This window comes from Carettochelys insculpta, chromosome 4 (assembly GCF_033958435.1).
Source record: "Carettochelys insculpta isolate YL-2023 chromosome 4, ASM3395843v1, whole genome shotgun sequence".
NCBI lineage: Eukaryota > Metazoa > Chordata > Testudines > Carettochelyidae > Carettochelys > Carettochelys insculpta.
Genome location: NC_134140.1, coordinates 113325805 through 113350796, shown reverse-complemented (window position 1 = coordinate 113350796; position 24992 = coordinate 113325805). Strand labels below are relative to the sequence as shown.

Here is a 24992-nt window from a genome sequence, read left to right as displayed (position 1 = left end):
CGCTCATCCGGCAAACTCTGTAATCCAGCATGATTTTAGTTAGCTGGATGACTACTTACAATGGGTGTGACCAAGTTTCCTGTGGTCCATAAAGTTTGTTTACAGCTACCAGTTGCGGCTCTCAAGGTTCTGTGCTGTTATTTAGCTGTAATTTATCCCTTGATGTCTTCTAAGAGCCCAGGAAGCAGCGGATGTGCTGATAATGTGCTTAGAAAATATTGACCTCCTGCCAGCAAATTCTCTCATATGGCACCAGTCAGGCCCCGAGGGTGCCAGAGAAGAGAGGTTCAACCTCTATTCCTAAACTGGCACATCACAAAACACTGGGCTGATTTCAGTAAAGCCATCAGTCTACTCTTGAAGTGCCTGCAATTGTGACACTGTCCTGAAATTCAATACCTTATTTGTTGGGGACCGATAAACAATGTAGAAAAAAATGCATGAGAAATGATGCAGCTGAAATGGACCTTTATAGTATTTCCATATCAAAAGCAACTTTAAAATTAGCTTCATTAATAAATCTTCCGAGAGGAAGTCATAGCAAATAATTTACTTAAATTTCACGTACTTTTCTGATTGGGAATTGTTCCCAGTTACTTTCCTAAATGTATTTGTTATTGGGCATTATTTGCTGAATAATTCCTGTAAAGGCACCTAGTCAGCAGTTCATTCATGAGAAATTTGCATTTATAATTAAATCGGTTTTGACAAGATGCGAAATTCACATGGCACATGTCTGTTCTTTGGATAAATGGAATTTTTAGTATCAGATGACCAAAGTGTAAATCAAAATCAGTTCTGTTTGTTTTCTTGAATAGATTGTCTAAAAAGGTCACAGTTTCTCAAGGACAACAAGAAGTTTTGTGGCACCTTATAGACTAACAGATATTTTGGAACATAAGCTTTTGTGGGCAAAGACCCACTTCATCAGATGCATGAGTCGGGGGGGTGGTTTCAGAGGAATAATTTAAAGAGTGGGGTCCCAGTAAGAGAAAGGGCCAGAGCTGACAAGGTCTATTCAGCAAGGTGGAAATGGCCCAGTATCAACAGTACTTATCAAAAGAGGAAAAAAAAAGTCAGATCAGACAGGGGGATATGAGCCTTTGTCAGAGTCTAATGGGGAGTTTCTCAAGGCTTTTCTGCCAGTAACAATGTTCATTAAGAAATCTGCTGAAAATAAGTACATAAAACAGCATTCTTGCTGTTGGAGCAAATCTGTTTTAAAATTTGGACGAGTATTCTGGCCAATACTGCAAAGAATTTTCCACATGTAATAACTAAACTTTACATGTTTTTTCCTCATGAAATAAAATAATTTAGAAGCCTTGACATATATTTATTCAGATTTGGGCCAAAGTTGACTGTCATTCAAATTGAATAACTGTTGTGGGAAAACCTCTGCAAGGAACGAAGGTGTACCTTCTTTGGACTTTACCTAGAGGGCCCTTTGCAACATCTTTTGCCTTCATGTGAACTGAGAATAAGAGACAGAATTCCATTTTTAATATAAGGGCTCGTAAAACAATAGCTAGAATCAATGTATCATGTCACTGGGTTATCTACTTTGGGAGAACAATGAAGCAAACAGAAAACATCACAGAAAACATCAGCACTATTAATAAAAATGTTGAGTGCCCCCTGGAGTGCAGAAACCTGTCGAATCCCAGGGGATTAGAAAAATTGCTAGTCTGCACAATCTGAAAAATTAAAGGTTTGCTCCTAGATCATGCTACCCTAATTCCACTAGAGACCACTGCAGGTTACACGCATGTATTTTCTCAAATGCCACTATTGGATTAAAGGAAAAAGGGGAACTAGCTTTCAAGCACCCACCTACACACACTCATACCCTTCAGCTTTCATACACTTACACAGGTGAACTCACTTAGGTGAAGAGTTGCATAGTGACAGTGGAGGAAGCCAAGGCGGAGCAGGTCCAGTATGTCTGGCTGCAGTCATGAACCTGGGGCAGCTGACTGACGCCTTTGTCAGCCGTAATACTCAGGAGCAGTCAGTACCATCCATACTCGGGAAGAGGGAGGCGGCCTGGGCCACTCCTACCTCCCTAGCCAACCTGACTTACTCCTGCAGAGAGGTGATGGCAAGAAGCAAAAGCACTCCTAAAGCTTTCCACCCATCTTTTATATAACAATGATCCTGTCACACTGTTCCAGGACTCTGTAGGACCATGAGTCATCAGCTAACAGCAAATATGACTGATTTCCTCTTCACTGGCCTCTCCCTCTTTCTCGTGTAGGTCTTTTGCAGGGCTCAGCTCCTACTATTCTCTGGCCAGCAGGCTACTGCTGGCATCTGGTTGCCCAGACATGCTGGCTTCAGGGACTGATTCCATCTCTCTCTCTCTCTCTCTCTCTCTCTCTCACACACACACACACACACACACACACTCCATTGCGCACACGCTCATTCGTACCTCTAAATGAAATTGCAGACACACAACTTTCTAACAGCCAGGATTTCTTACTGACATATGGTATCTATGAACTATTCCTTATTAACTTATACTACTTAATACAGACCTAGCAGCCGCTAGAAAACAAAGCTTACAGAAACTTACAGGACTTACATCTGCATTGTACGGGACTGTGTGGAGGTTTTATACAACAGCTCAAAAGAGTGATTTTGTAGAATGAAGTAGAGTGGTGACAAAATACACATCAGAAGGTCAACATGATGTGGTCACACAGTTGTGGGGAAAAACACACACTACTTTGCACTTCTACCTCCTTGCACTTGCAGAGTTGCAGGGAAAAACACACACTACTTTGCACTCTACTTCCTTGCACCTCTTCAGCAAAAAGTATAACACAACAGCATGTAGTGTGTTTATTTTTAAATAGCATAATATGTACCAAGATTAGTAATGAAAATCAAATAATCAAAGTGAAAATTGGAAAAAAAATATTTTCCTCCCCCCACAAGGGTATCAAGACTTCTACTAGTGGTGCACAAACCTTAGTTGATTTTCACCCTGCAAGTTTTGCTGAAGACAAAGGTAACAACCAATGCACAGAAGTGGTTCTGGAAACAGTGCTGCAAATGTTTTTGAAACTATAATTATCATTCAATAATTTAATGTCCCACCAACAACCACAGCAGTGGTCTACAGGATGTTATCTGTCTTGACATTTTTTATCAGTGTAAATAGAGCTCACTATCTTCAGAACCCTTTGGGGGTGACATTCATGACAATTTTCTGAAACTAACTGCAAGCGTAAAAATGTACCTGTAATTAGCATAAGGAATTCTGATGCTCGGTGTCTTGAGTTTAAACAGCACAGCTCTGCCTGAGTTTATTGCCAGTTCTAAAATATTAAATTAGAATTTTTAATCTAATTAGAGAGATTGTTTTGAACTGTAGAATGCTCTTTTTCATTCAAACCAGAGGAAACACTACATAGAACTTTATATTCTGGAAAACAGAAAATATTGTTTTCTCTGGATAAACTATGGAAGACTGAGCTGGATAAATATTTATCAGCTCAAGGAATAGGCCCTATAATGTCTGTGGTGTTAACACCTGGAGAGATGGGATCTTTGAGGGAGCGAAAGGAAGACTACTCCCATTACACAAAATAAATCCTTTCTTCCACAGCCTCCTTCAAGCCACTTCCAGTATTACCTGAGATACACACACCCACAGCGATGACAGACCTTGCCTCTTTCCGCTGACTGGAAGTAGCGGTGCCTGAGATATAGCCGTAGTCTCCTCTTTGCAACCACCACTGCCTCACATCCATGACAGGCCTTCTGCCTTGGCAGGACCTTGGGCTCAGATATGTTGGGCCATGGATATAAATACAATTTCCAACTTCAAGTTAAAAGAAGACACTTGCTGACCAGTCTGCCACTGTGGGTACAGAGTAGGGTTGCCAGATGTCCTACTTCCAGAGAGGTATCACCTCCTGGAAAGGCTCACGCATTTAGACTGGGTTACCAGAGACCAGGAGACAAAGATAAAGACTTCAGGCTAAACAGCCTGAGTGTAAATGACTCATGGCTCTCCTTTCTGATCCAGTAGACGAACAGGATTTTTTTTTTCCACAAGAAGCTAAAGGCCAGCCTTATGGCAGGGCAACTGCTCAGGGCACTGTGGTCAAAAGGAAGCAGGGGTCATGAGGCAAGAAAGGGGACAAATTTGGGGTGCCAGGCCACAAAATGGAACTCAAAACAATGGGAGAGGGCAGCAAAGAATCCGATAATGCAGCAGGGGCTGAGGCATCAAAATGCAAGATCACAGGTGGCCCATTTACTCTAAGGCCATCCTGCAAGGAGAGCGTGAATCTTTGCATGATTGCAAAGATTTTAGTCTCCTCTGGGGTTTATAAGGCTGATGAGTGACCTCTGCTGATAATTAAGCATGTGTACAGGAAAATGTATTGATTTTTACATTTTCTATGAGAGATTTTTAGGTGAAAATTAAATGCTTACTTTAAAAAGCCTATATTGTAGCTTTTAAATACACTGTTCAGAGCCTTTGGATATAAAGCAAAGCACAGGTGGTGGCCTTTTAGGCAGACTGACTTGCTGGCATATCACAGGAAGCTCTGCCACCTTAAAACCTCTTGGCAATGGGGAGTGAGACTTAAATCTCCGCCCACGAAAAGTGATGGCCGAGAACTGGGAAATTTTAAGTCTGTGCCCTCAAGGGACAGTGGAAGAGGAATGCAAGTGCTGTTACCCTGAAAGTGACAGTGAATGTAACATATTTATACCTGGCCCTGCAGATTTCCAAGATCAGCATCTGATGAAGTGAGTCTGTGCTCATGAAAGCTCATGCTCAAAACTTTTCTGTTAGTCTATAAGGTGCCACAGGACCCTTCATTGCTGTTACAGATCCAGACTAACACGGCTACCCCTCCAATACTTGGTCTGTGTATTTGAAACAATGAAGACATAGTAAAGCCACAATATCCTTTAGCCTTTTCTGACTGTTTCTCTCTTCCATTTCTTCCAGAACTCTGCTATAATCAACAGCCACACACTCGCACACACCCACCCCCACACACACAAATCTCCGCTGTTTGACATATCCCAACACAAATTAAAAGAGTTGGCAGGATCTACTCAGGAAAAACCCAAAATTAGAACTCTGTTCATCCCTTCATGAGATCATCAGGACTGCTGGTTTTTCCAAGGCTTGTTCCCAGACTCATTAAGTACTAGAAGGACTGGAAAGACTTCAGTCTACTAGGGCTTTATAAGACTGATGAGTGACCTCTGGTGATAACTTAGCATTTGCACAGGAATATTTATTGACATTCGATGAACATGAATTGTATCTGCACAAGTTCTACACAAAATCGGGAATTTCTTCTTTGCACTTCCTTTTTTGTTATCATTTGCCAATCTTTCTGGAACTGTTCCACACCCGCAAAGACTGTGCTGTAGGAATCTGAACACAGATTTTTGTCTCTCCTGTTTCATGTCCATTTAAATAATTCTTTCACTCAGAACTAGAGAAAGTAGAATTTAAACGACTCGATTTCCATTGAAGATTAAAATATCCTTAAATTAAAAATAAAAATGAAGACAAATGGAATCACGGACAGTAATTCTAGATCTGTGCAGAATGTGCATTTTCAGCTACTTCAGGCTTCACCACTTCACATACTTCTACTACTTCAGACCAGCTCATCTCTCATCCTCCACTCTAGAGATGATCTAGAGCTGCGTCACATAAATCCTAGTTTCATTTTTAAATAGAGTGTGAAGCTGTGACAATTTGGGGATCCTATAAAACTGCTGTATCACAGCATGTCTCTGTGTTATGTGGAGTTAGCCATATGCTGTCAGGGCTCTCAAGAGTCTCCCAGACCAAGGACAGTGGAGGCTTGTTAAACGACGGCTGCCATTCAAATAACAGCATGTTGAAATGATGGGATAGCCATGCCTTAAGCAAAAGCAGTTTTCCCCAATTTCTCTGCTCTGCTCAGGTTTGGGGAGCTGAAAATCCCTCAACACAATAAAGAAATTGGGTATTAACACTGAGTCCATTAAAAAAAAAAGCATGCATGCGCACACACACTCACTCAGAGTTGGGAAGAACTCCAAGGGATTCTGAAAGATAAAGAAAGCCTGAAAAGGTTAAAAAAAAAAAGGAGGGCGTTCTTTTTTGTAGCAGAGGGGGCCTGTTTTTCTTTGGCCAATGCCACAGTTAGAGAAAAACAGAATCTGGACATGTCCTGTGAAGGGTGAGATGCTGAATTCCTAACTTAGAAGGCACTGACCTAAGTGCAAAGAGCACAAACAAGTAGTGAAGAAACTGAGGCAGGAAATTAATACTGGCGTTATGTTATTTTGTCCAAATCTGTGTACTTCTTGCACCATGTAAAGGAAAGATTTGTTTACCTTTGCAGAGCATTCCTCTGTTTGCAATTACTACATGCCACAGAAAAGGCAAATTCTGAACTGTAGCACCCATAGGCTGAAGATCTGGAAAAGCGGCTGCATAAGCAACTAGGAAATAGAGAGTTTAGCACTGGTCCCAAGGGTAACTGGGCTGAAGGGTCCAATTTCTTTAAAGATGTAACCAACCTACCTTTGGCTCACAAAGACAGGCTAAGGTGTTGCAACCTACTTAGACAAAAGGAAATAAACACAAGGGACCCAAACAGCATTCTGGTGAAAATTCATCAAGCAGCACTCTTCCAGCACTGTGTAACAGAGACCCAGTCATTTCACTTCATTTTATACAACTATACCATTTTCACTTCAAAGACAACACATTATTTGTAAGGTGGAACAAGTGAGGTAGTTGTAAGGAACACAGGTTTCAACATCTGCTCTTGGCATTCTGACTGATTGAAGCATCAGCTACAAGAAAACATCAGCTTTGCCAGAATCTCCGATACTGAAGACGCTAATATGTGAAGTGAGCTCAATTAAACTGAGACACATAATCACTTTATCCTACTGAGGGTCTAGGCAGACAATTTTCATTCCATATCTGGAACTGACAGAAGAAGTGTTTGGAGAAGAGATGGAGAAAAAGAAAAAAAAATTAAAATGCATGCTGCTTTCCTTCTTCACCTCCTTAGGAAGCCACAAATGATTCAATAGCCACATACTCTGATATTTCAGTACAGCACGAAAAACAGTAGAAACAGCATCAGTCTTCAGCAGCTATAGAAATATTCTGTACAATATATTCAACTTAGTTTACATCAGCTGTTAAGATATTAGATTCTCTTTTTTCCTAGGAAGACTGTCCTCAATAGTTTTATTCAGGGGAAAAACAATACAGAAATAGTGAGAAGTGATTGAAGTATTTGCTAGAAACTGTGCTATATGTTGAGATCTTTACTTTTAGGTTGGTGTTTTGACACACAGTGATAGATCCTTGTGTTTTTATGCAAACTATTAAATTCCAATTACTCTCAAAAAGGCCAGGGAAATCAGCTTCTTTACTACACAAGCAGTTATATTTAATGCAACATCATCAGGTATCATAAACGGTGTAAGCAGGGTAGATGCAATGCAACACTCTTCACTACCCCCCCCTTCCCACTCCTTCCTCCAACTTACAAATATATAAAATCTGGTAATTACTTATTTACATAGCTGTGCAATCAACATCAAATATACAAACTTAACTCTGACTTCTGGGTGTTCAAAAGGTAGAAACAAGATATTTTTCCTGTAAGAGTTCTGGTGGGCCAGATGTAGCCTGAGTGTGAGGGAAATAATATTAATGCCTGCATTTGCTTGAGTACCATGATCGTGTGGAAATGTTGCCCTTCAACTGATTATTTCCTTATTTGTTAATATTTTGTATGGCTGCAAGAAAATACACTTGAACTACCATATCTCTAAAGTGTGCACATGCGCGCGCGCGTGTGTAAAACTCCAAATGCTTTTCTTTCTGAGGTCAGTGTTAAAGTTGTGCATTGGAGTGATGTAAGGGAAAATGTGGGTAGCCATAGGGAGTTACGTGCTGGAATTTGGCGGAACTGTGACAGAACCATAAGCTTCTCTTGGGGATTACCTAGCCAGAAAAGTTATCCAATGTAAGTTTAAGTGTGACTATAAAGGGACATAGTTTTGCTGCTCCCCCCACACTGCCACCCTTTTATTTTTTGTTTGTTTAATTTACATCACCTTGGGAAGCAGTCATCTTAATACTGGAATAAATGATAAAATGGGAAGTTATATTGATATAACAGTATCACTTGCCCATGTGAACAAGACCAGATTACAATAAACTATGTTAAGGAAAATAGGGGAATAATTTTTCTCTGAGTTAATTTTTGGGCTTCAGAAGTGAGGCAGGTAACACTAATGCTCAAGTGACTGAAATTTGTTACAACTGTGATTATGTAACTAACGTGAGGAAAACAAAATACTCCAAACACACTATATATTCATGACTAAATTTTGGAATTGGATCTTTTTCCTGGAAGTTAGTAAATATTTCATCAACCAAGGAGCTCTGGACATTCAACTATCTCAACAGTATCTGTACTCCACCAGGAGAATAATTTCAATTACTGAAGTGTGAAATAAAGAAGGATTAAAAACCTAAGAAAAAGTTAATGCAAACAAACTACAAACTCATTGCTGACAATTCACTTATGTGAATAAACTATGCATTGCTTAGAAGTCCCCAGAAAGTAATGCTACTGAAATATCGGTGTTACAGTGGTATATTAGTCAATAGCTACTGCAAATTCAAAAGAGCAGAGCAAGAGAGTTTGCTTTGCTTAATTCCCTAGCTGCAAGAGATCATTTCAGTGCATGCTACCTTTTCATGTAATTTGATTAGCTTTTAGTGTAATGTGTGCACAAATGCTTTTAACAACTTGATTTAGTGTTGATCAGTTTAGCAGTTCTCAGTTCTGCCGAAGTTCTAACCTCCTGCAGCAGTGGAGGCTTGTTGATATAAGTTATTTTTATGCTAGCAATGAAATTAAATTGAACAATGGGGGAGAAGAAACAAGTGGAACAGCTAGATGATGGGGTCTATCAGCCCATGGAATAATCTCCCAAAGGAGCTTCTAGAAAACTCAGCACAAAAAAATAAAAGAAATCCACACACATCATAAACTAGAATGCCCAGAAGAGCAAAGAGTAATCCTGTACTGGCATCATGAGAAGGTTTTTTTCAATCACCAGTTTTTGTGATTCTATAAACAAAGGACTGAGTGCCTGCCGGGGTTTCTAGTTTTACACACATATGCATGCACACACGCACAAGTTTAGAGTTTTGGTAGTTCAAGTGTATTTTCTCACAGCAGCAGTACAAAATACTAACAAATAAGGAAGTTATCAATTAAAAGGCTACATTTCCACATTATCCTGGTGCTGAAGCAAATGCAGGCATTAATATTATTTCCACCATGCTCAGGCTACATCTGGCCCATCAGCTGGGGGGGTGATACTCCGTGCTCAGATACTTATCTTTGCACTAGCTCTCCACAGGAGTGGCAGGGTTGTCACAACTTGGCCACAGTGAGTGCAAGCCTGTCTGAACAACATGTGCATGTATATGCCAAGGTTAAAAAAAAACAACAACAAAAAAAAAACAACTATGTCTGTATTCTGGCTATACTACATATACTCATGATAGCTCAGTGAAGTTAGCACAAGCATGTGTAAGCAAGCAGGGGAAAAAAAAAAATCACACTGTTAACTCATATGTAGCCTCAATTAGATTTCATTATCACCCTCCATACATGCAAAACCTTAAAATCATAGACCAGTACACAAAATTGTCACCAAATCTTACCATCCTACATTCCTTAATGGCAATTTTAAGCGAAAAGGACATAACATGTGTCCAGTTCTGGGCACCACAGTTCAAGAAAGATGTGGAGAAATTAGAGAGGGTCCAGAAAGGAGCAACAAGAATGATTAAAGGTCTGGAGAATGTGACCTATGAAGAAAGGCTGAAAGAATTGGGCTTGTTTAGTTTGGAAAAGAGAAGATTGAGGGGAGACATGATAGCGGTTTTCAGGTCTCTAAAAGGGTGTCTTAAGGAGGAGGGAGAAAACTTGTTCTTCTTGGCCTCTGAAGATAGAACAAGAGGCAATGGGCTTAAACTGCAGCAAGGGAGGTTTAGGTTGGACATTAGGAAAAAGTTCTTAACTGTCAGGGTGGTCAAACAGTGGAATAAATTGCCAGGGGAGGTTGTAGAATCTCCATCACTGGAGATATTTAAGAACGTGTTAGATAGATGTCTATCAGGGATGGTTTAGACAGTACTTGGTCCTTCCATTGGGGCAGGGGGCTGGACTCGATGGCCTCTCGAGGTCCCTTCCAGTCCTAGTGTTCTATGATTCTATGATTTAATTCTCCTCTTGCACCAAGTCAGATTCCACTGAAGTAAAGGGGTTACTACACTCAAGATATGTATCTACTAAACATAGCAGTCGACCACTAACACACAATTTTAGCTACGCCAATTGCGTAGCTAAAATCGACTTATCACCTGTCAACCGCTATGGCCATCTACATGGAAGGAGGCCACTGGGAGCATTTCTCCCATCAAACTTCCTTTATCCTCACCACTTGTGAGGAGTTCCAGGGTTGACTCTGATCCTGGAAAATGCCGTTTCACATATGCATGAAACTAAACCACAGAAGATTGACCCTGAGCAGGTCGATCTTTTGCGGTAATGTGGCTGTAGGCTAAGTTAAAAGGCAGATCAATATTCACATCTCTAAAGACACCCTATTTCGGGGGGTCAGCAACCCGTCTCAGGTGCCAAGAGCGGCATGTAAGCCAATTTTCATCAGCGCTCGGGGCATACAGTTGTTCCCCATACAGTCAGGAGCTTCCTCAAAGCCATGCTGCCTGTGGATCATTAACAAAAGGCCAGCTAATGCTACTAACCACCACTTTAATGAAGCTGTTGTAAGCAGGACTATTAGTGACTTTAAAATATAATCACCAGCACTTGGCCCATACATAGGAGGTCAAAAAGTCAAAATTTGGCACTCTGTCTCAGAAAGGTTGCTGACCCCTGCCCTGTTCCATAGGCAGATTCATAACAAGATGCATGAGTAAGTAACAAATCAGACCCCAGTTAAGATAGCTGTGATGTACGTTGATGTGCCAACTGAGGAAGACAATATTTAATTTTTGCACTGCACTAGCACCCAGACTCCCCTGTGACAGATCCACAGGACTCCACTGTGTTCCAAACCACACACAGGTTTGCTTGAGGAGGTTAACAGTGTGTTGGGGTGGTTGAGCATCAAGACAGTAGCAGATGGTTTTATTGGTTGTAAATTTTGCTTTACCTTTAAAGAGCAAGAAAATTCTAAGTGTTCACATTCCTGTAAAAAAATACATGTAAGCCACCTTAATCTGGATGGTGTTGGTGAGGTACATGAATAGGAGAGCTGCAGAAGCATGGATGGAGTATAGTGAAGAAACCTCACATAAAGGTCTGCCCAGAGAGTGGAGGAAACAGTACAAGAGCTGATCAAGCAATCTTTCCTCTTTCATTTAACACTTCACAATAACCATCCCATACCCAAAGATCTGATCTCTTCATATGCAGCTGCTGAAACCTAGCATTTCAGAGAGCTTGGAGTACAGGACAAAGCTGCAGTTAAAGCTATCTCCACTAGGACAGAAGAGATTTAGACATAGCAAATATTCATTATCAGCTAATCCTGCTCCCTGAATAGCTCTATTAAGATCCCTCTGATGTAAGGACTAAGGAGACATCTTTGAACAATTTACTAAGCACTCTGGCAGGTTATTCTTCACAGGCAATTTTAAAGTCAAGGTTGGATGTTCTTCTAAAGGAAATGATCTAGGAATTATGTTGGGAAAGTTATACTTACTCTGGGAATGAAAGGACCTCACAAACATAACCCTGAGCTAACAGATGAAAGGAAAAGTCACTCCATGGGGAAAAGCCCAGGGAACAGCAACAATAAACTGGAGACAGTAGTACATGGCAGTTTTATATAGGATCCCTGGATTGGAACTCACAGTAGGTGACTGGTGGGCCTGATACCCCCATCAACAAGTCAAGACCTGAAACAACTAATGTAAATAGCTCCAGAAAAGGGACTAGATTTAAAAGGCCCAGAAACAGAAGTGAAGACCCTACTGAGTTTTGTTAACAGCTTTTCTACCCCCTTGAAAAGGTTCATTCAGTTTTGATTGTGAGGCATCTCTGGAGGCCCTAGTCAATGAAGACATACCTAGCAAGGTTAACTGCTTATGGGAGATGCCAGGAACTGGGGAAAAGACTGACACCATACCAAGCCAACAGAAGGTACTCAAGAGATAAGTGTACCTTGTCACAGGGAGAATCTTAGGACAAAGGCAAAAAGAGACTTCCTGTGAAAAAGAGGATGTAGTGAATCCACCATGAGTGCTCTCATCTTGCTCCCCCTACTGGCTAAAGTAATAACTAAACATGTGACCTTCCTGGGGGGAAAAAAAAAAAGGCGGGATGTAGATAGCGCTCTGCCACATCCAAGGTCCATTCTGGTTAAGTTCACAGTAACAGGATTTTTTAAAAGGTGAATTTTATGATTTCACATATTTACATCTGAAATATCATGGTGTTGTACTTGTAGGGGTCCTGACCTGGAAAGGAGTCAGCCTGGGAAGTCTAGATGTAGATGAAGGTGTAAATGAAGTCTAGCAAATATGCCACATAAATAGAGAAGACCGTGAGGCATGACCAGGAGAAAGGCATACTTTGTCTTAGCCTTTTTCTGTAAGTAACCTATGTTATCAAACAGCTCATTGACTGAAACCCTTCTCCAGTGATTTTGCTGAAGGCGAGTCCAAAGTCACTCCAGTAAAGTTTATCCTCTGTGTGTTGGTCAAAATGGATTTTTCTTTTCTCACCCAACACCTTGTGCTGCTAGGAGATGAAGCAAAGACAAAGATATTGACCTGACCTCTTGGTTGAAAGAGCCTCTTTGGAGCTCATTGTCCAAGTCTGGCAAGACTTGTAGCCATGACATTTCATTTGGGCCGCCAGCACAAAGAAACCCTTTGTGAACATCTGGGGTGCTGGTGCTAATGAAACGGGAAGGACTGTGAACTGGTTGCAATCCTGCCCCACCAGAACCAAGGGTACCTAGCTATGGATCTTGAATGTGACAGTTTGCACTAAGCTTTTTATTGCACGTTAAAATGTTCTTTCCTCTCTCCTCTATTTTAGATTTCTAGGTTGGGGACGGGTTTTGGTGGTGGTTTTTTGTTTTGCTCCTCCCAAAAATCAGTCTTTGGACCTCTTCTGTCATAGAAGAGGATTTTTTGGATTGTTTCCTTTATTCCATATACTTCCACACAATTGATTATTGTGTATTTTCTTCATGTAGTTTGTTGCACGTGTGCTGTTTTAGAAAACCATGTGCACTTCGTTTTTATAGAATAGAGTGGGCATCATGCAAGGATTTTCTCTTCCTCCTTTCCAGATTTTTGTCTTCTGTTAGTGATGAATTTTGCTATTCCAGGTCTCTGTTTACAGCTTGAGTTTGTTCAAAGAGCATATGAACTACTGAATTACTTTAATACACATTCAATCTTCACCATGTCAGCTTTCAGGTATAAGCCAAACTGAGAAATACAGTAGCACTGCCAGAAGAAAAGAAATTTGATGGTCAAAAGAGCTGTGAAGTCAGATAAGCAACAACAGGTTTAAATGGGCTGAGACCTCCAGTGATTAATCCGGGATGAAGGAAAAAAAAATCACTAAATTATTCAAAATAATTAACCCCCAAAAAAGCTTCGCACTGGCCATGTCTACAAAAACGAATTGTGAATAAGGGAATTTCAAAGTCTGAAGTTTATTTCAAAGTGCCCACATCTACACAGCCAGTTTGCATTTCAAAAGCAGCACTTTCGAAGTGTGACTGGCTGTCATTGTGCTAATGAGTTCCTGAATATTCATAGTGTCTCATCAACCAGTTCTGATCTGTGTCATTTAAATACCCCTTCTGAAAGGGAGGGGTAGTATAGACACAGCCACTAATGGAAAAGGGGATAATTGCCTATGACAGAGAGAACCACTCCTCAGCACACCCTACCACCTCTCTGAAAGACCTAAATATAGTGAAGGAAGAAACAGATTCTCCAAATCTCCGAAATTACAGAAGAGAGCCGCATCCCTTCAGAATTTGTCTTCCTCCATTTCAACTACTGCAAAGCCCTATCCCTTTTGCAGGGAAGACCTACGGACTAAAGACTCCCCTCCATCCTCCAATGGGATGACCTCTGGAACTCTCCTTCCTTCCAGGAGAGTTAGAGAACATATTATGATTGACTCATCTCAAGTAAGGAAATATAGAGTAACTTAAATTCTGTTTTGACATTTCACAAAACACTTTGATAAATGATGTTATACTTTATTTATGCTGAAATATCCTACTCTGTGTTATTGGCTTCAGGAATAGGCGTTCTAAAAACAATGAAATACACTTGCTTAGTTCACATATCTGGTGGCCAACACAAATGCTAATCATGAATCTCAGTGATTTCCTTTCTTCCTTAATGGAAGTAATTTTTTTCCACTTCAGCTCAACCTTCCCAGAAACAAAAAGTAAACCAAGACAACAAACAAGTCCTCCAGCCTCCTTAAAAAAAAAACCCTCTATGTGTGTGTGCGTGCGTGCGCATGCGCGCTTGTGAGAGAGAGAGTGTGTGTGTGTCATGGAGTTAGATTACTTCCTCCGTGTGTGTGTGTGTGTGTGTGTGTGTGTGTGTGTGTGTGTGTGTGTGTTTTCATACCAGGAGGAAGTAATCTAACTCCATAACTAACTCTCTAAGCTGTGTATCAAGTTTAATGCCAAAGATTCACCAAGTTCTCATAACAAATGTATGCTTGCAAGGCATACATTAAGTAAAAAACCATAATAAACACACAAAGAAAATAAAAGCAAGCATCTGAATTCTTATGCACAGAATGCAGTAAGTAGTGGGGGACAATTAGAGAAGGCTAACCAAGGCACAAAGCATTTCCTGAGAATTAATGAGAGTGGAAATGTTTGCTAGCCAAGGGCAAACTGGATTCCTTAACCAGAACAATTCATTAATTCCCTACACAAATAAAATGGGGAGATTCGTCTAGCTTTTTTTCTTTTTGCTCATTTGTTATTCCTCTAAACACTTATAATGAAGTTTCCTTTCACTACAGCATCATCGTTCCTTTGGAGCTAAACTGACTAAGTTTGAATGGTGGTACTGTGGTGAAGGCCATCTGTAAATGTGTGGAATTAACATGTGGTGAAACAAGCAGTTAAAATCCTTTACGAGGTTTAGAAAAACACTTTTAGTCATATATTTCGCCATACATTAGAAATAAAATTTTTCACCTGTAAGCTTCTTTCCTGATATATCAGTGAGGGCTAAGGATCGCTTCAACTCTTAGGATCAGGCCCCCTGTGGCAGTCAATTCAGAGATGCAAAATTAAGTACTGAGAGCAGTTTGTGGAGCAAACTCCGAGGGGAGATGTACATATCTGAATCATATCTGAGTCTCTGTTACATATATGAATCAATATGTTTAGATGCTCCAATTTAAAAACTGGCACTTACCTGTGACTGGGGCATCTATGTCCAGCAAGTTTTTTTCCTGACGGAGAATTGATGCACCCTCTGTTACTATTCTCAAAGCAACAGTCTCTTCCAGCCTCCCTTCCTTCATAAGATGTGCCTTTAAGATATCCACGCGGGGTTTTCCGTCATTATCAAACACTTCCTTAGCTGTGAGCCGGTGACTTGGAGGAAATGGGACAGCTGGAAATCACAAACAAACAAACAAAAAAAAATGTCTGGTCACTTGCCTCGGAAAGAGCCACTAGTCTCAAAAAAGGTAATCTTCCAAAATTCTGTTGGCCATCAGTCCAGTCTGAACATACACAGTATTAAGTTATATGAATCTTCTATTATTTCTTTATAGCTTGTGGCTATGGCATAAGATGGCGAATTAACAGTTGTTTAACATGCACATGTGCCCAAAAGCTATTATTCAAATATTTTTATTTAAAAAAAAAAAACAAACCACTATTGACCTAATTTTTACATTGCATGATTCAAAATGTAAAGAAAAAAAATGAGTCACTGCCTGCAGAGAATGTGAAAAACAGGGGCTGTTGTGGGAGAAGGGGATGGAATTAAATATTGCTTCAGTAGTATTGCAGAACCATGACATAACACTCCTTTCCCTGGAAAGCTCTCATATACATTATACTACATCTCACGTATTTACTTCACGTCTACAAACAGATCCAGCTAGGTTAGACCACAAAACTTTACATTCAGCCCCTTCTCTTTACTCCCTGGCAGCATACCTTTCAAAAATCCCATCCTTTTTTGTATGGGCTGTTAGAAATCATTGTTTACATGGAAGCCATACAATGTCCTCACAAGCAGAGTCTGTCTCAGTGAAGGAGCTCAAAGACGTGGAACATGGTATGTGGAAAATGATAAAGTGGAAGTAAAAAATAAAATGGGTTGTCCCAGAAATGATGTAATGGATAGCACTCTGTGTGGTCATTATATCAAGTTTAATTTTTCGAGCAAACTTCAGGTGCCCTTGCTCTCAGTCTCCTTATGGCAGCCGTTGTTAGATGCTCATGTGACCCTTCAGTTTCCAGGATTAGGTTGCGGTACTAACCCCACTCAACCCTTTTCCAAAGCAGCTGAATTGGGGTGGTATTAGAGGCTTCCTGTCTTGCCAGCTGCAGGGTAGTTATTTTGATTCTTAGTACTGCTGAGGGTGGGTCAGATTATATGGATGCTCCGAATGAATGGAAGCTTTCGAACTTATTCAGACTGGCTACATCAACAGGACTATATTCTTCAGAAATTGCTTCTCTGATAAAGATGATACTTGGGTGTGGAGTCACTGGAGTACCCAGAAACGTTAAAGCAAGTCTTCCATACTTAAATTTTAACAATCAGTATACCCACAAAAAGATACCCCCTTTGCAGGATTAAAAAGGGACAAGTTAAAAGTCAGACCCTTTCAGTTACAACAAAACTGAACACTGAGAATTCCTAACTTATGTTGCTAATGATGAAAAATTATAAAATAAATTCAGTTTAATTCCTTTCCACCTAATTCCACGTACTTACTGAATCATATCCAGCCTGGACATAAACAGACTACAGATTGTACCTCCTAAACTAGCACACTCTGGTCCAGCAACATCCCAGCAGGACCAGAGAGCGGCACAGAAGGGCAAGGTGCAGCCCATGTCCTTCAGCTTTCTGGGGGTGGGGAGGGAAGGGGCAGGAGCCATCCCTGGCAGCCCCAAGCTGTGCAGGCAGGAGCCTGTGTCCCCCAGAAATGCCATGGAGGGTACAGCTGCACAGGGTCCAGGCCCGTGCCCCCAGCCAGCTCCACAGAGCCGTAGCTTGAGCTGACTTCCCCTGGCAGTTCCACAGGGCCAGAGATGGGCCTGGGAGCATCCGCATGGGGCCAACTGGAGCCAGATTCTTCTGCAAGTCCTGTGAGGCCGCAGGGCGGGAGCCACATCCCTGGCATCCCTACTGGGCTGGAGTTGGAGACAGTGTCCCACAGCAAGCACAGCATGAGTAGAGCCCCAGCAGCCTGGGCCAGGGTGCTCACACAACCGTGAATAGGGTGGGAGGGGTTGGCGGGTTAGGGTCCAGTGAAAGGAAGCCTCCCTTGGTCCAGCAAATTCTCTTGTCTGGGACCAATCAGGTTCAGACCATGCTGGACCAGGGAAGTGGAACCTGTAATCCATTTAACTTGTTTACCACAAGTTTTACTTTCTGGCTCATGTCATATCACATCATCATGTTGAAATGTCTAGGCTGGAAACACCACAGAAAATTTTAAAATCTAGATAAAAGTCTCTTTTCAGTCAAGTAATTCTGCTAACATTGGGCAAATGTACTACACAACACAAAAAAAATCAGCAGAGGTGCTTAAAGATTTAAAGAGACAAGCTGCTTTAAAAAAAAAAAAAATCAGGCTTGGAGACTGTTCAGTTGACCAGTAAAAGGAATGCCAATTATTTGACCACAGTCAAATATTCCTTCACCAACGCCCTGCTGTATGTGGCAGCCTACCTTTTTTGATTGCACCACAGAGCCATGTGTTACCAAGCCCACATAAATGTCATCTATCACTTTTACCACATACTAAATGTCATGTGTTAGAAAAAAAGGTGGTGAACTAACTGGAAGTTAGAATTTTCCAGATCTGAAGAAGTGGGTCTGCCCCACAAAAGCTCATCACCTAAAAAATTATTTTGTTAGTTTTAGAAGTGCTACAGGACTGCTTTTTTGTTTTGTGAAGATACAGATTAACACAGCTGTGACTAACTGGAAGCTGAGCATCTTGGCTGGCTGCAATCTTCTAGAACCTGGGGTGAGCAAAATGGGGAGCGGGCCTCTTCTGGGGGCAGGATATTTCTTAAGGGGGGGCAGGACACAGTACGATTGACTGCTGGGTGTCAGGCTCATCCTCCTCATTAAAAACATTCAAAAACAACAAGAAGTCCTGTGGCACATTATAGACTATGATATTTTGGAGCATAAGCTTTCGTGGGCAAAGACCCATCTGATGAAACGGGTCTTTGCTCACGAAAGCTTATGCTCCACAATATCTGTTAGTCTATAAGGTGCCACACGACTGCTTGTTGTTTTTGAAGATACAGACTAACTCGGCTACTCCTGATACTTGTCACCATTAAAAAAGTTAAAGTATGAAATGTGACTGTTTTTATGTACGTGTTTTCACATTTATAAACTGATTAATAAAGATTTTACTTTCTACAGACTTAGTTTCTTAAACATGCGGAAAGGTTTGGTTTTTGTTTTTTTTTGTTTGTTTTTCATATCAACATAGGCAAAATTTCCATCGGTTTGGCTCAAATTAGGCAGGCTGGGTGGTGGGGAGAGGGAAAGAGAGCCTGCTAATTGCAGAGATGAAAAGTGAGGCCCAATGTAAAAGGTTTGCTCACTCCTCTTCTGGTATACACACACCTATGAAGATTCTAGGATATCAATATACCTATAAGTTTTAAAAAAGCATATTAAACATACTAAACAACAACCTGAAGAGGTTACAAAATAAACTGTCCACACAGCGAAATCAATTGTGAAGTCCATAAGGGATGTAGAGGAGGGCTCCCAATGTTTCCCCTCACAAGGCAAAAGCAGCATGCAGGGGTGCTAGAAGAATTTATATAGCGGGGGTGCTGAAAGCCACCAAACTGTAAACACTATTTAATGGAAACCACTCCAACCTAGGAGATGCCGCTCCACCCCCAGGACCTATAGAGTTGCCTGAAGAGTGGGCTTGTTTCCAACCTAGCATTGGGGGACTTTCAGAATGAACTATACTCTTTCATAGATGCTAGATGTTTGTTTTACTTCTACTTTACTTCACTTTTTCTTTTGTAATGGTTCCGTCCCAAATAGTCATATTGAAATATTAACCCAATGTTGCTTAAAACATATTCTTTCAGTTTTAACAACTTCACTGCATTTTATATTTTTCTGAGTCAAAATAAATCAGTTAAGTGACTTGAGTTTTTTAATTAGATGTAAGTATCTTTGGCTTGGGTTACTGGAGACTATAAAAAGTATTACTCTTCTTTGTTACTGTTCTAATGAAGTAATGTGATTTCAAGTATTTGAACACTTTTGACATTATCTTGACAATATTTGACCCATCATTTTTGTATCACACATGTCCGACCATATTTCACACACCCCCACACACACACCTCTGTATATTAGAGACTGAGTTTGTATGCTTGTTCAAAAAGTCCTCCTAAATATAAGGCTAGGGTTACATTGAGCCATCATGCTGGCAGCTTCATGCAAATGAGTGGTCAAGAAAATGCAAATACCAATCATTTGCATATTCATCCCACTAATTTGCATATTCACATGAGCTCACCTTGCCAGCAAAGGCTATTACCAGCAGAAAACAAGCAGTATAGACATGGTGATACCAGAAAAAAAAAAAAAAAAAACACCCTTTTTTGGCCGCCCCTTATGCCTGGAAAAAAATTAGCAAATAAGCAACAGCAAAATAAATGTTCATGCTAAATTACCACGTCTTTAAATGTCTGAAAATACTGTGCCTATCAATTTTGACTGTGTGTGTATGTTATTACATATATATTTACTTATATTTTTATTTCAAGTTGAACATCAACTGCTTCACTGCTCACATCTCCTGGGTTGCCCTCATGCCAGGTATATTATCTATACAAGGCATTGCTGAGTACCACCCCCACATTCCACTGTGGCAGCACATGCTGGAAAACAAGTTAATAATTTGTTTAGTTCTCTGTTTGAGAACCAGCATCACTAATGTCCTTAGTGCAGCTCTGGGAATACAGTTCTTAATTAACTGCTGCTGCAGCACCATAACAGGGAACACACAACTGTTCTTGGCTCAGCAGTACAACACATAAAACACAAGCTATTATTTTTCCCCTTTCATCTCTTAATGTTTGAACAGAGGCTCTAGATTGTAGTTATATGGGAGGGTGGGTTGAGAATCCAACACTCCTCATCCAAGGTTTTAAAATATGACATATATATAAGAAGTTACACATATGTAAAATTTAAGGACTAAGGACTAAGTCACTTGCCAATGTCCTTTCAAGTGAAATTTTGGGTCTTGATGCTACAAGCACATTATTTACTGCGTAAGCCAATATCTCCTCAGGAAACAAGTTTAAATACTGTTAAGGTCATCCATGATAAAGAATTAGGGTTAGACTTGAAGTACAAGATCATCCTGCAGTTTGTCATGATTAGCTGTGTCTCTTCAGAATAAAAGTACAGGAATAACAGCAAAGGAACTTCGGGTCGTCAATGGTAGAATGAATGTTTCTCTGTACTATGCCCGTCTCTAGTCCAGGGGTTCTCAAGCTTCGTTTCACCTTGCTCTCCTTGTGATAACAAACAGTACTACAGTAAACCCCCTATTTATCCTATTTCAACTTATGTGTTACTTGGATGAACTCAAGTCGAAATCATGAGTGGAGGGAAGACAGGGACCAGGCGGCTCCCAGCTCCCTTCTGCTTGCAGGAGTCGGGGAACTAAGCAGCATTGCTGCATTGGTCAGTTTCCTGATTCCCAGGAGTGGCAGGCATCTGGGAACCATGCAGCAGCCTGGCTCCCATACCCCACCTTGCAGGAGCCGGGAAACTGACCAGCACAGCCTCCAGTTTCCCAGTTCTCCCAACTTGTGTGAAATTTGACTTACACATGGTTGCCCAGAACTGAACATACGTGTAAGACAGGGGTTTACTGTACACAATCCCAGGAGCGGGAACAAAAGCCTATGCTTACCTAAGCCCCATTGCCCTGGGAGAGGACCAGAGCCCAAGGGCTTCAGCTCCAGAGGGGTTGGCACCCTGCACCCTGCCACCCAAGGCTGCTGCAGCCCCCTTCAGTTTGGCCCCAGGTAATGAGGCTGGGGGCCAAGATCCCCCAACATGTCTAACACTGGCTCTGGCAACCCCTTTTAAACAGGGTCATAACCTTAAGTTTCACAGGGGTAGCAGTGTTAGTCTGGATCTGCAAAAGCAACGAGGGGTCCTGTGGCACCTTACAGACTAACGGAAATGTATGAGCATAAGCTTTCATGGGCAAAGACCCACTTCGGCAGATGCAGGTCAACCTTCAGTTTGAGAACTGCTGTTCTAGTCAATGCTTTTAGTGCTAAATTCATACACACACGTCACTATTCAAAGCTAAACCTACAAACACATCACTTCAAGGTGAGTGTTTGTCTGACATTTAGTTTAGATTAAATTCAATTTCAGCTTTACTTTCAAGAATGATAAAGCAAGGAGGAGAAAGTAGGGTTATCGCACCACTGAGCAAATAAATGTGTTCATACTACAAGCTCAACTTATCAGCTTCTATTACTATTTGAAGAGTCATTAACTGTAAAAATCGAAGAATTTAAAATACATAGCCTGTCTGCATAAGTTTTTCATGTCCCTTTCCTATTATTCTTCAAACAAAACAATAAAGCTGTGCATACATTACATGTGCACCATATGCAGAAGCCATTTTCTTCCCTTTCTCCTTTATGACACCATAGCGTCTGTTTTCTTAGTGAAGGCTTCTCTTTTCAGCCGGGTAAAGGCCATAATAAAAAAAAGTCAATGACCCAAATAAATCAACAGAAATTAAATTTACATTTCTTATAATACCAAGATAACATGGTGAAAATGCACTCATACCATTAGGTTGTTGTAAGCCTTAGTAAAGGGCTATAGCTGCTGCTAAATTTTACCCAACATTCAATTCACATTTTTGTCCCACTCACTTTCCTTTCAGTTTCTTAGATGAGGCTTCAATTTAAAATTTCACTGGTCAAAAACCTCTTCTCCAAAGCAGGAACAAAGGCAAGCCGACTTACATTTTGGAGCAGGAGTAGAAAACAAACTGTTTGCTTCCTTAACTCACCAAGTCATAACTAGGGCTCATCCACCACCAGCACACCTCTGTGCACAGAGCTAGCCATAGTATTTTGAAGAGCATGACCAAAAGATGATTTGGAATACAGGCCAAACTTAGCAATTGGTCCCTCAGAAGCTTAACTACAATAGAATGTTCAGAAGATTAGAAGTTACATAATTTGTGAGATCTGTGAAGATATCCACATTAGTTTGCCAAGTATGTAAAAGCAGATTAACTACACTCGTATGAGGTACTTTCCATTAGATTCAAGGAACAAAGTAATCATAAGATGGTTTTGGAGGGAGGCATTTCTGAAGTATGTTTATGTATGGACATGTACCCAACATGGTATCCAATCTTACAATTTAGGCTTTCATCTGTAAACAGAGAGAACAACTACAAAAACCTGAACTGCTTATCTCTTAGTTTATAAAAGACAGGGTACACTGTTTCTGTGACTCAGCACTGCAAGTGCTCTGAAAGCAGACTTTAAATAATCAGACACTAATTAGAAAAGCTGTTGTTCCAGCTGCAGGTGATTAATGATTAATTAGTGAAAACACTAGTGACTGAACACACTTAGTACAAACACTTAGTAGCTTTCATTATCAGAATCTGAACACTGTCTGTATGCACACAGATAGCTGTATACACAAACAGGTATAAAAATAGTTTCATATTTGTCTGTTAGCACATGTAATTATTGAAGTCATCAACAGAGGGCAGGAGCAATCGCTACATAGTATGTAGCAGAGCCATATCATTGCAGCTTCCTCACCTATGTAACCCTCCAAGCAAAAACTTCTATATTAGTTTCCTCACACCTGGCTGCAAATGTGTGACTATTCTGTTTTCACTTGCCCCAGGAACCGAAAAACACAACTTTAAAAAATAATTGCTTTTTTTAAAAACAAAAATAAAGGACCTAATCTGGTCTAGTCAGCTCATACAGCATGAAGGAATATGTTCACTACAAAGCATCTGAGAATGTCCAAGAAAAACATCATTTATACAAATATATATTTAAAAGGGGATTTACAATGGCAATTTCACTTTTGGCTGGAATTTCTCCTCCTACTGGTCGACTGGGTTAAGTATTACCACCAAAGGATTCCCTGTGTCAGAGCAAAATTTGAGAATTGCCAAAGTGAAAACAAAGAGAATCTGGTCACCAAGTGACCCACCAGTGTTCTTCAGTCCAAGTATGAGCCAAAGAGAACATCTGCAGTACCTCTAACCTAGACCAAGTAAATGCAACATATCAGGGACGAGCCAACTTCTTATGTCAGGCCCCATATTTCAACCCTACATTAGTCTAATGTAATTTAAACTGATGGAATTTTCGGTTATGTTAATATGAAAAACAAACTTTTTGGCACCTGTAAGAAAATAGGTATGTAGAATGTAAAATATTTATTAATAGGTGTATAAATATGAATATGCACAAATAAAAACTAATATATTTCAACATTTTTAATTAGATGAATGAGCCTGAGACTCAGCAGGTGATCATGCAGCACCCCCACCCCTTAGGAGATTTCATGCCCTTCTTCCGCCCCCATACCGCTGCAATAAACAACGTAGGAAAGAGCCTAAACTGACACTGAGAATCCAGGGAAGAAAGGTGCAACCACTGGCCCTCAGAGCGTACAATTATATTGTGCATTAGGTTTTCAGCGGCACGAATCCCATCAAGGTGGGTTAACACTATACAACAAAAGCCTTACACACACACTTTTCCACTTCTAAGTGAAATTAGTCTATCACATTGTTTCCAGTCTACTGCAGTTGCCACCATCATCCAATATGTTCTTTGCCTTCTGCCTTGGTAACTAATCATTTCTTTTTGTGGCCATTCAGAAGACCCATTGTAAGAAACAACATTCAGGTCTTAACAAAGGGTTGGCAGTACAACATGCATTGCACATAAACAGGCAATGAGATAAGAATGTCACCACTGCCAGTGGCATCCTCTTGAGAGCAAAAAAAGGCACACACCAGGGGACTGCCTTGTGTTTAACTGCCTTGGGTCCCTTGTCTTATGTTCTCAGCTCTCCTGAGGATATTCCACACACTTAAGACAACAAGCCCTTTATCACATTGTTCTGTAAAATTTATTTTACTGAAAACATCAGCACTCTAAAAGCCAAGCATGCTGTTAGTGATTTCTTTTGTGACTGTCAGGTAAACTACCAAAGCAAACCAATAAATCATACGAGCATTGCTTAATTCCAGTTGCTCCAAGCGGACATGGTTTAGAAATTAGCCAGAGGAAATTTTAATCCTTTGTTAATGGAATATTTGCTTAGGCCAAATTCTATGCTACAGTAATAACAGCCTCACAAAGTTAGCTTTCCATAGGAAATATTATTTTCCCCTGAATTTAAGATCCTTGTAATTAAATGTCAGAGTTATATTACAGAAGGAATGTAATATTTGTGGTCAGTGAAACTACCACAACAATTCCCCTTTTATAAAAAAATTTTTTTGCTTATATTTTTAGGGATAATGAATCATCATCAAATGTCACGCCAATATTATGACATAGGTAATTTATGTTTGACACTAGTCTACCATTTT

At 40.5% G+C, this 24992-nt stretch overlaps 1 protein-coding gene across 7 annotated transcripts in view; it reads right to left on the bottom strand.

Annotated features, from left to right (window-relative positions):
• PPP3CA (protein phosphatase 3 catalytic subunit alpha) overlaps positions 1–24992 on the bottom strand; it is a 288298-nt gene that overhangs the window by 147185 nt on the left and 116121 nt on the right. For all 7 annotated transcript variants that reach the window (XM_074993513.1, XM_074993506.1, XM_074993507.1 and 4 more), the window contains exon 2: positions 15536–15736. In XM_074993513.1, coding sequence (XP_074849614.1) covers positions 15536–15644 — 109 coding nt within the window. In that variant the 5' untranslated portion in view covers positions 15645–15736. The remainder of the gene's footprint in view (positions 1–15535; positions 15737–24992) is intronic.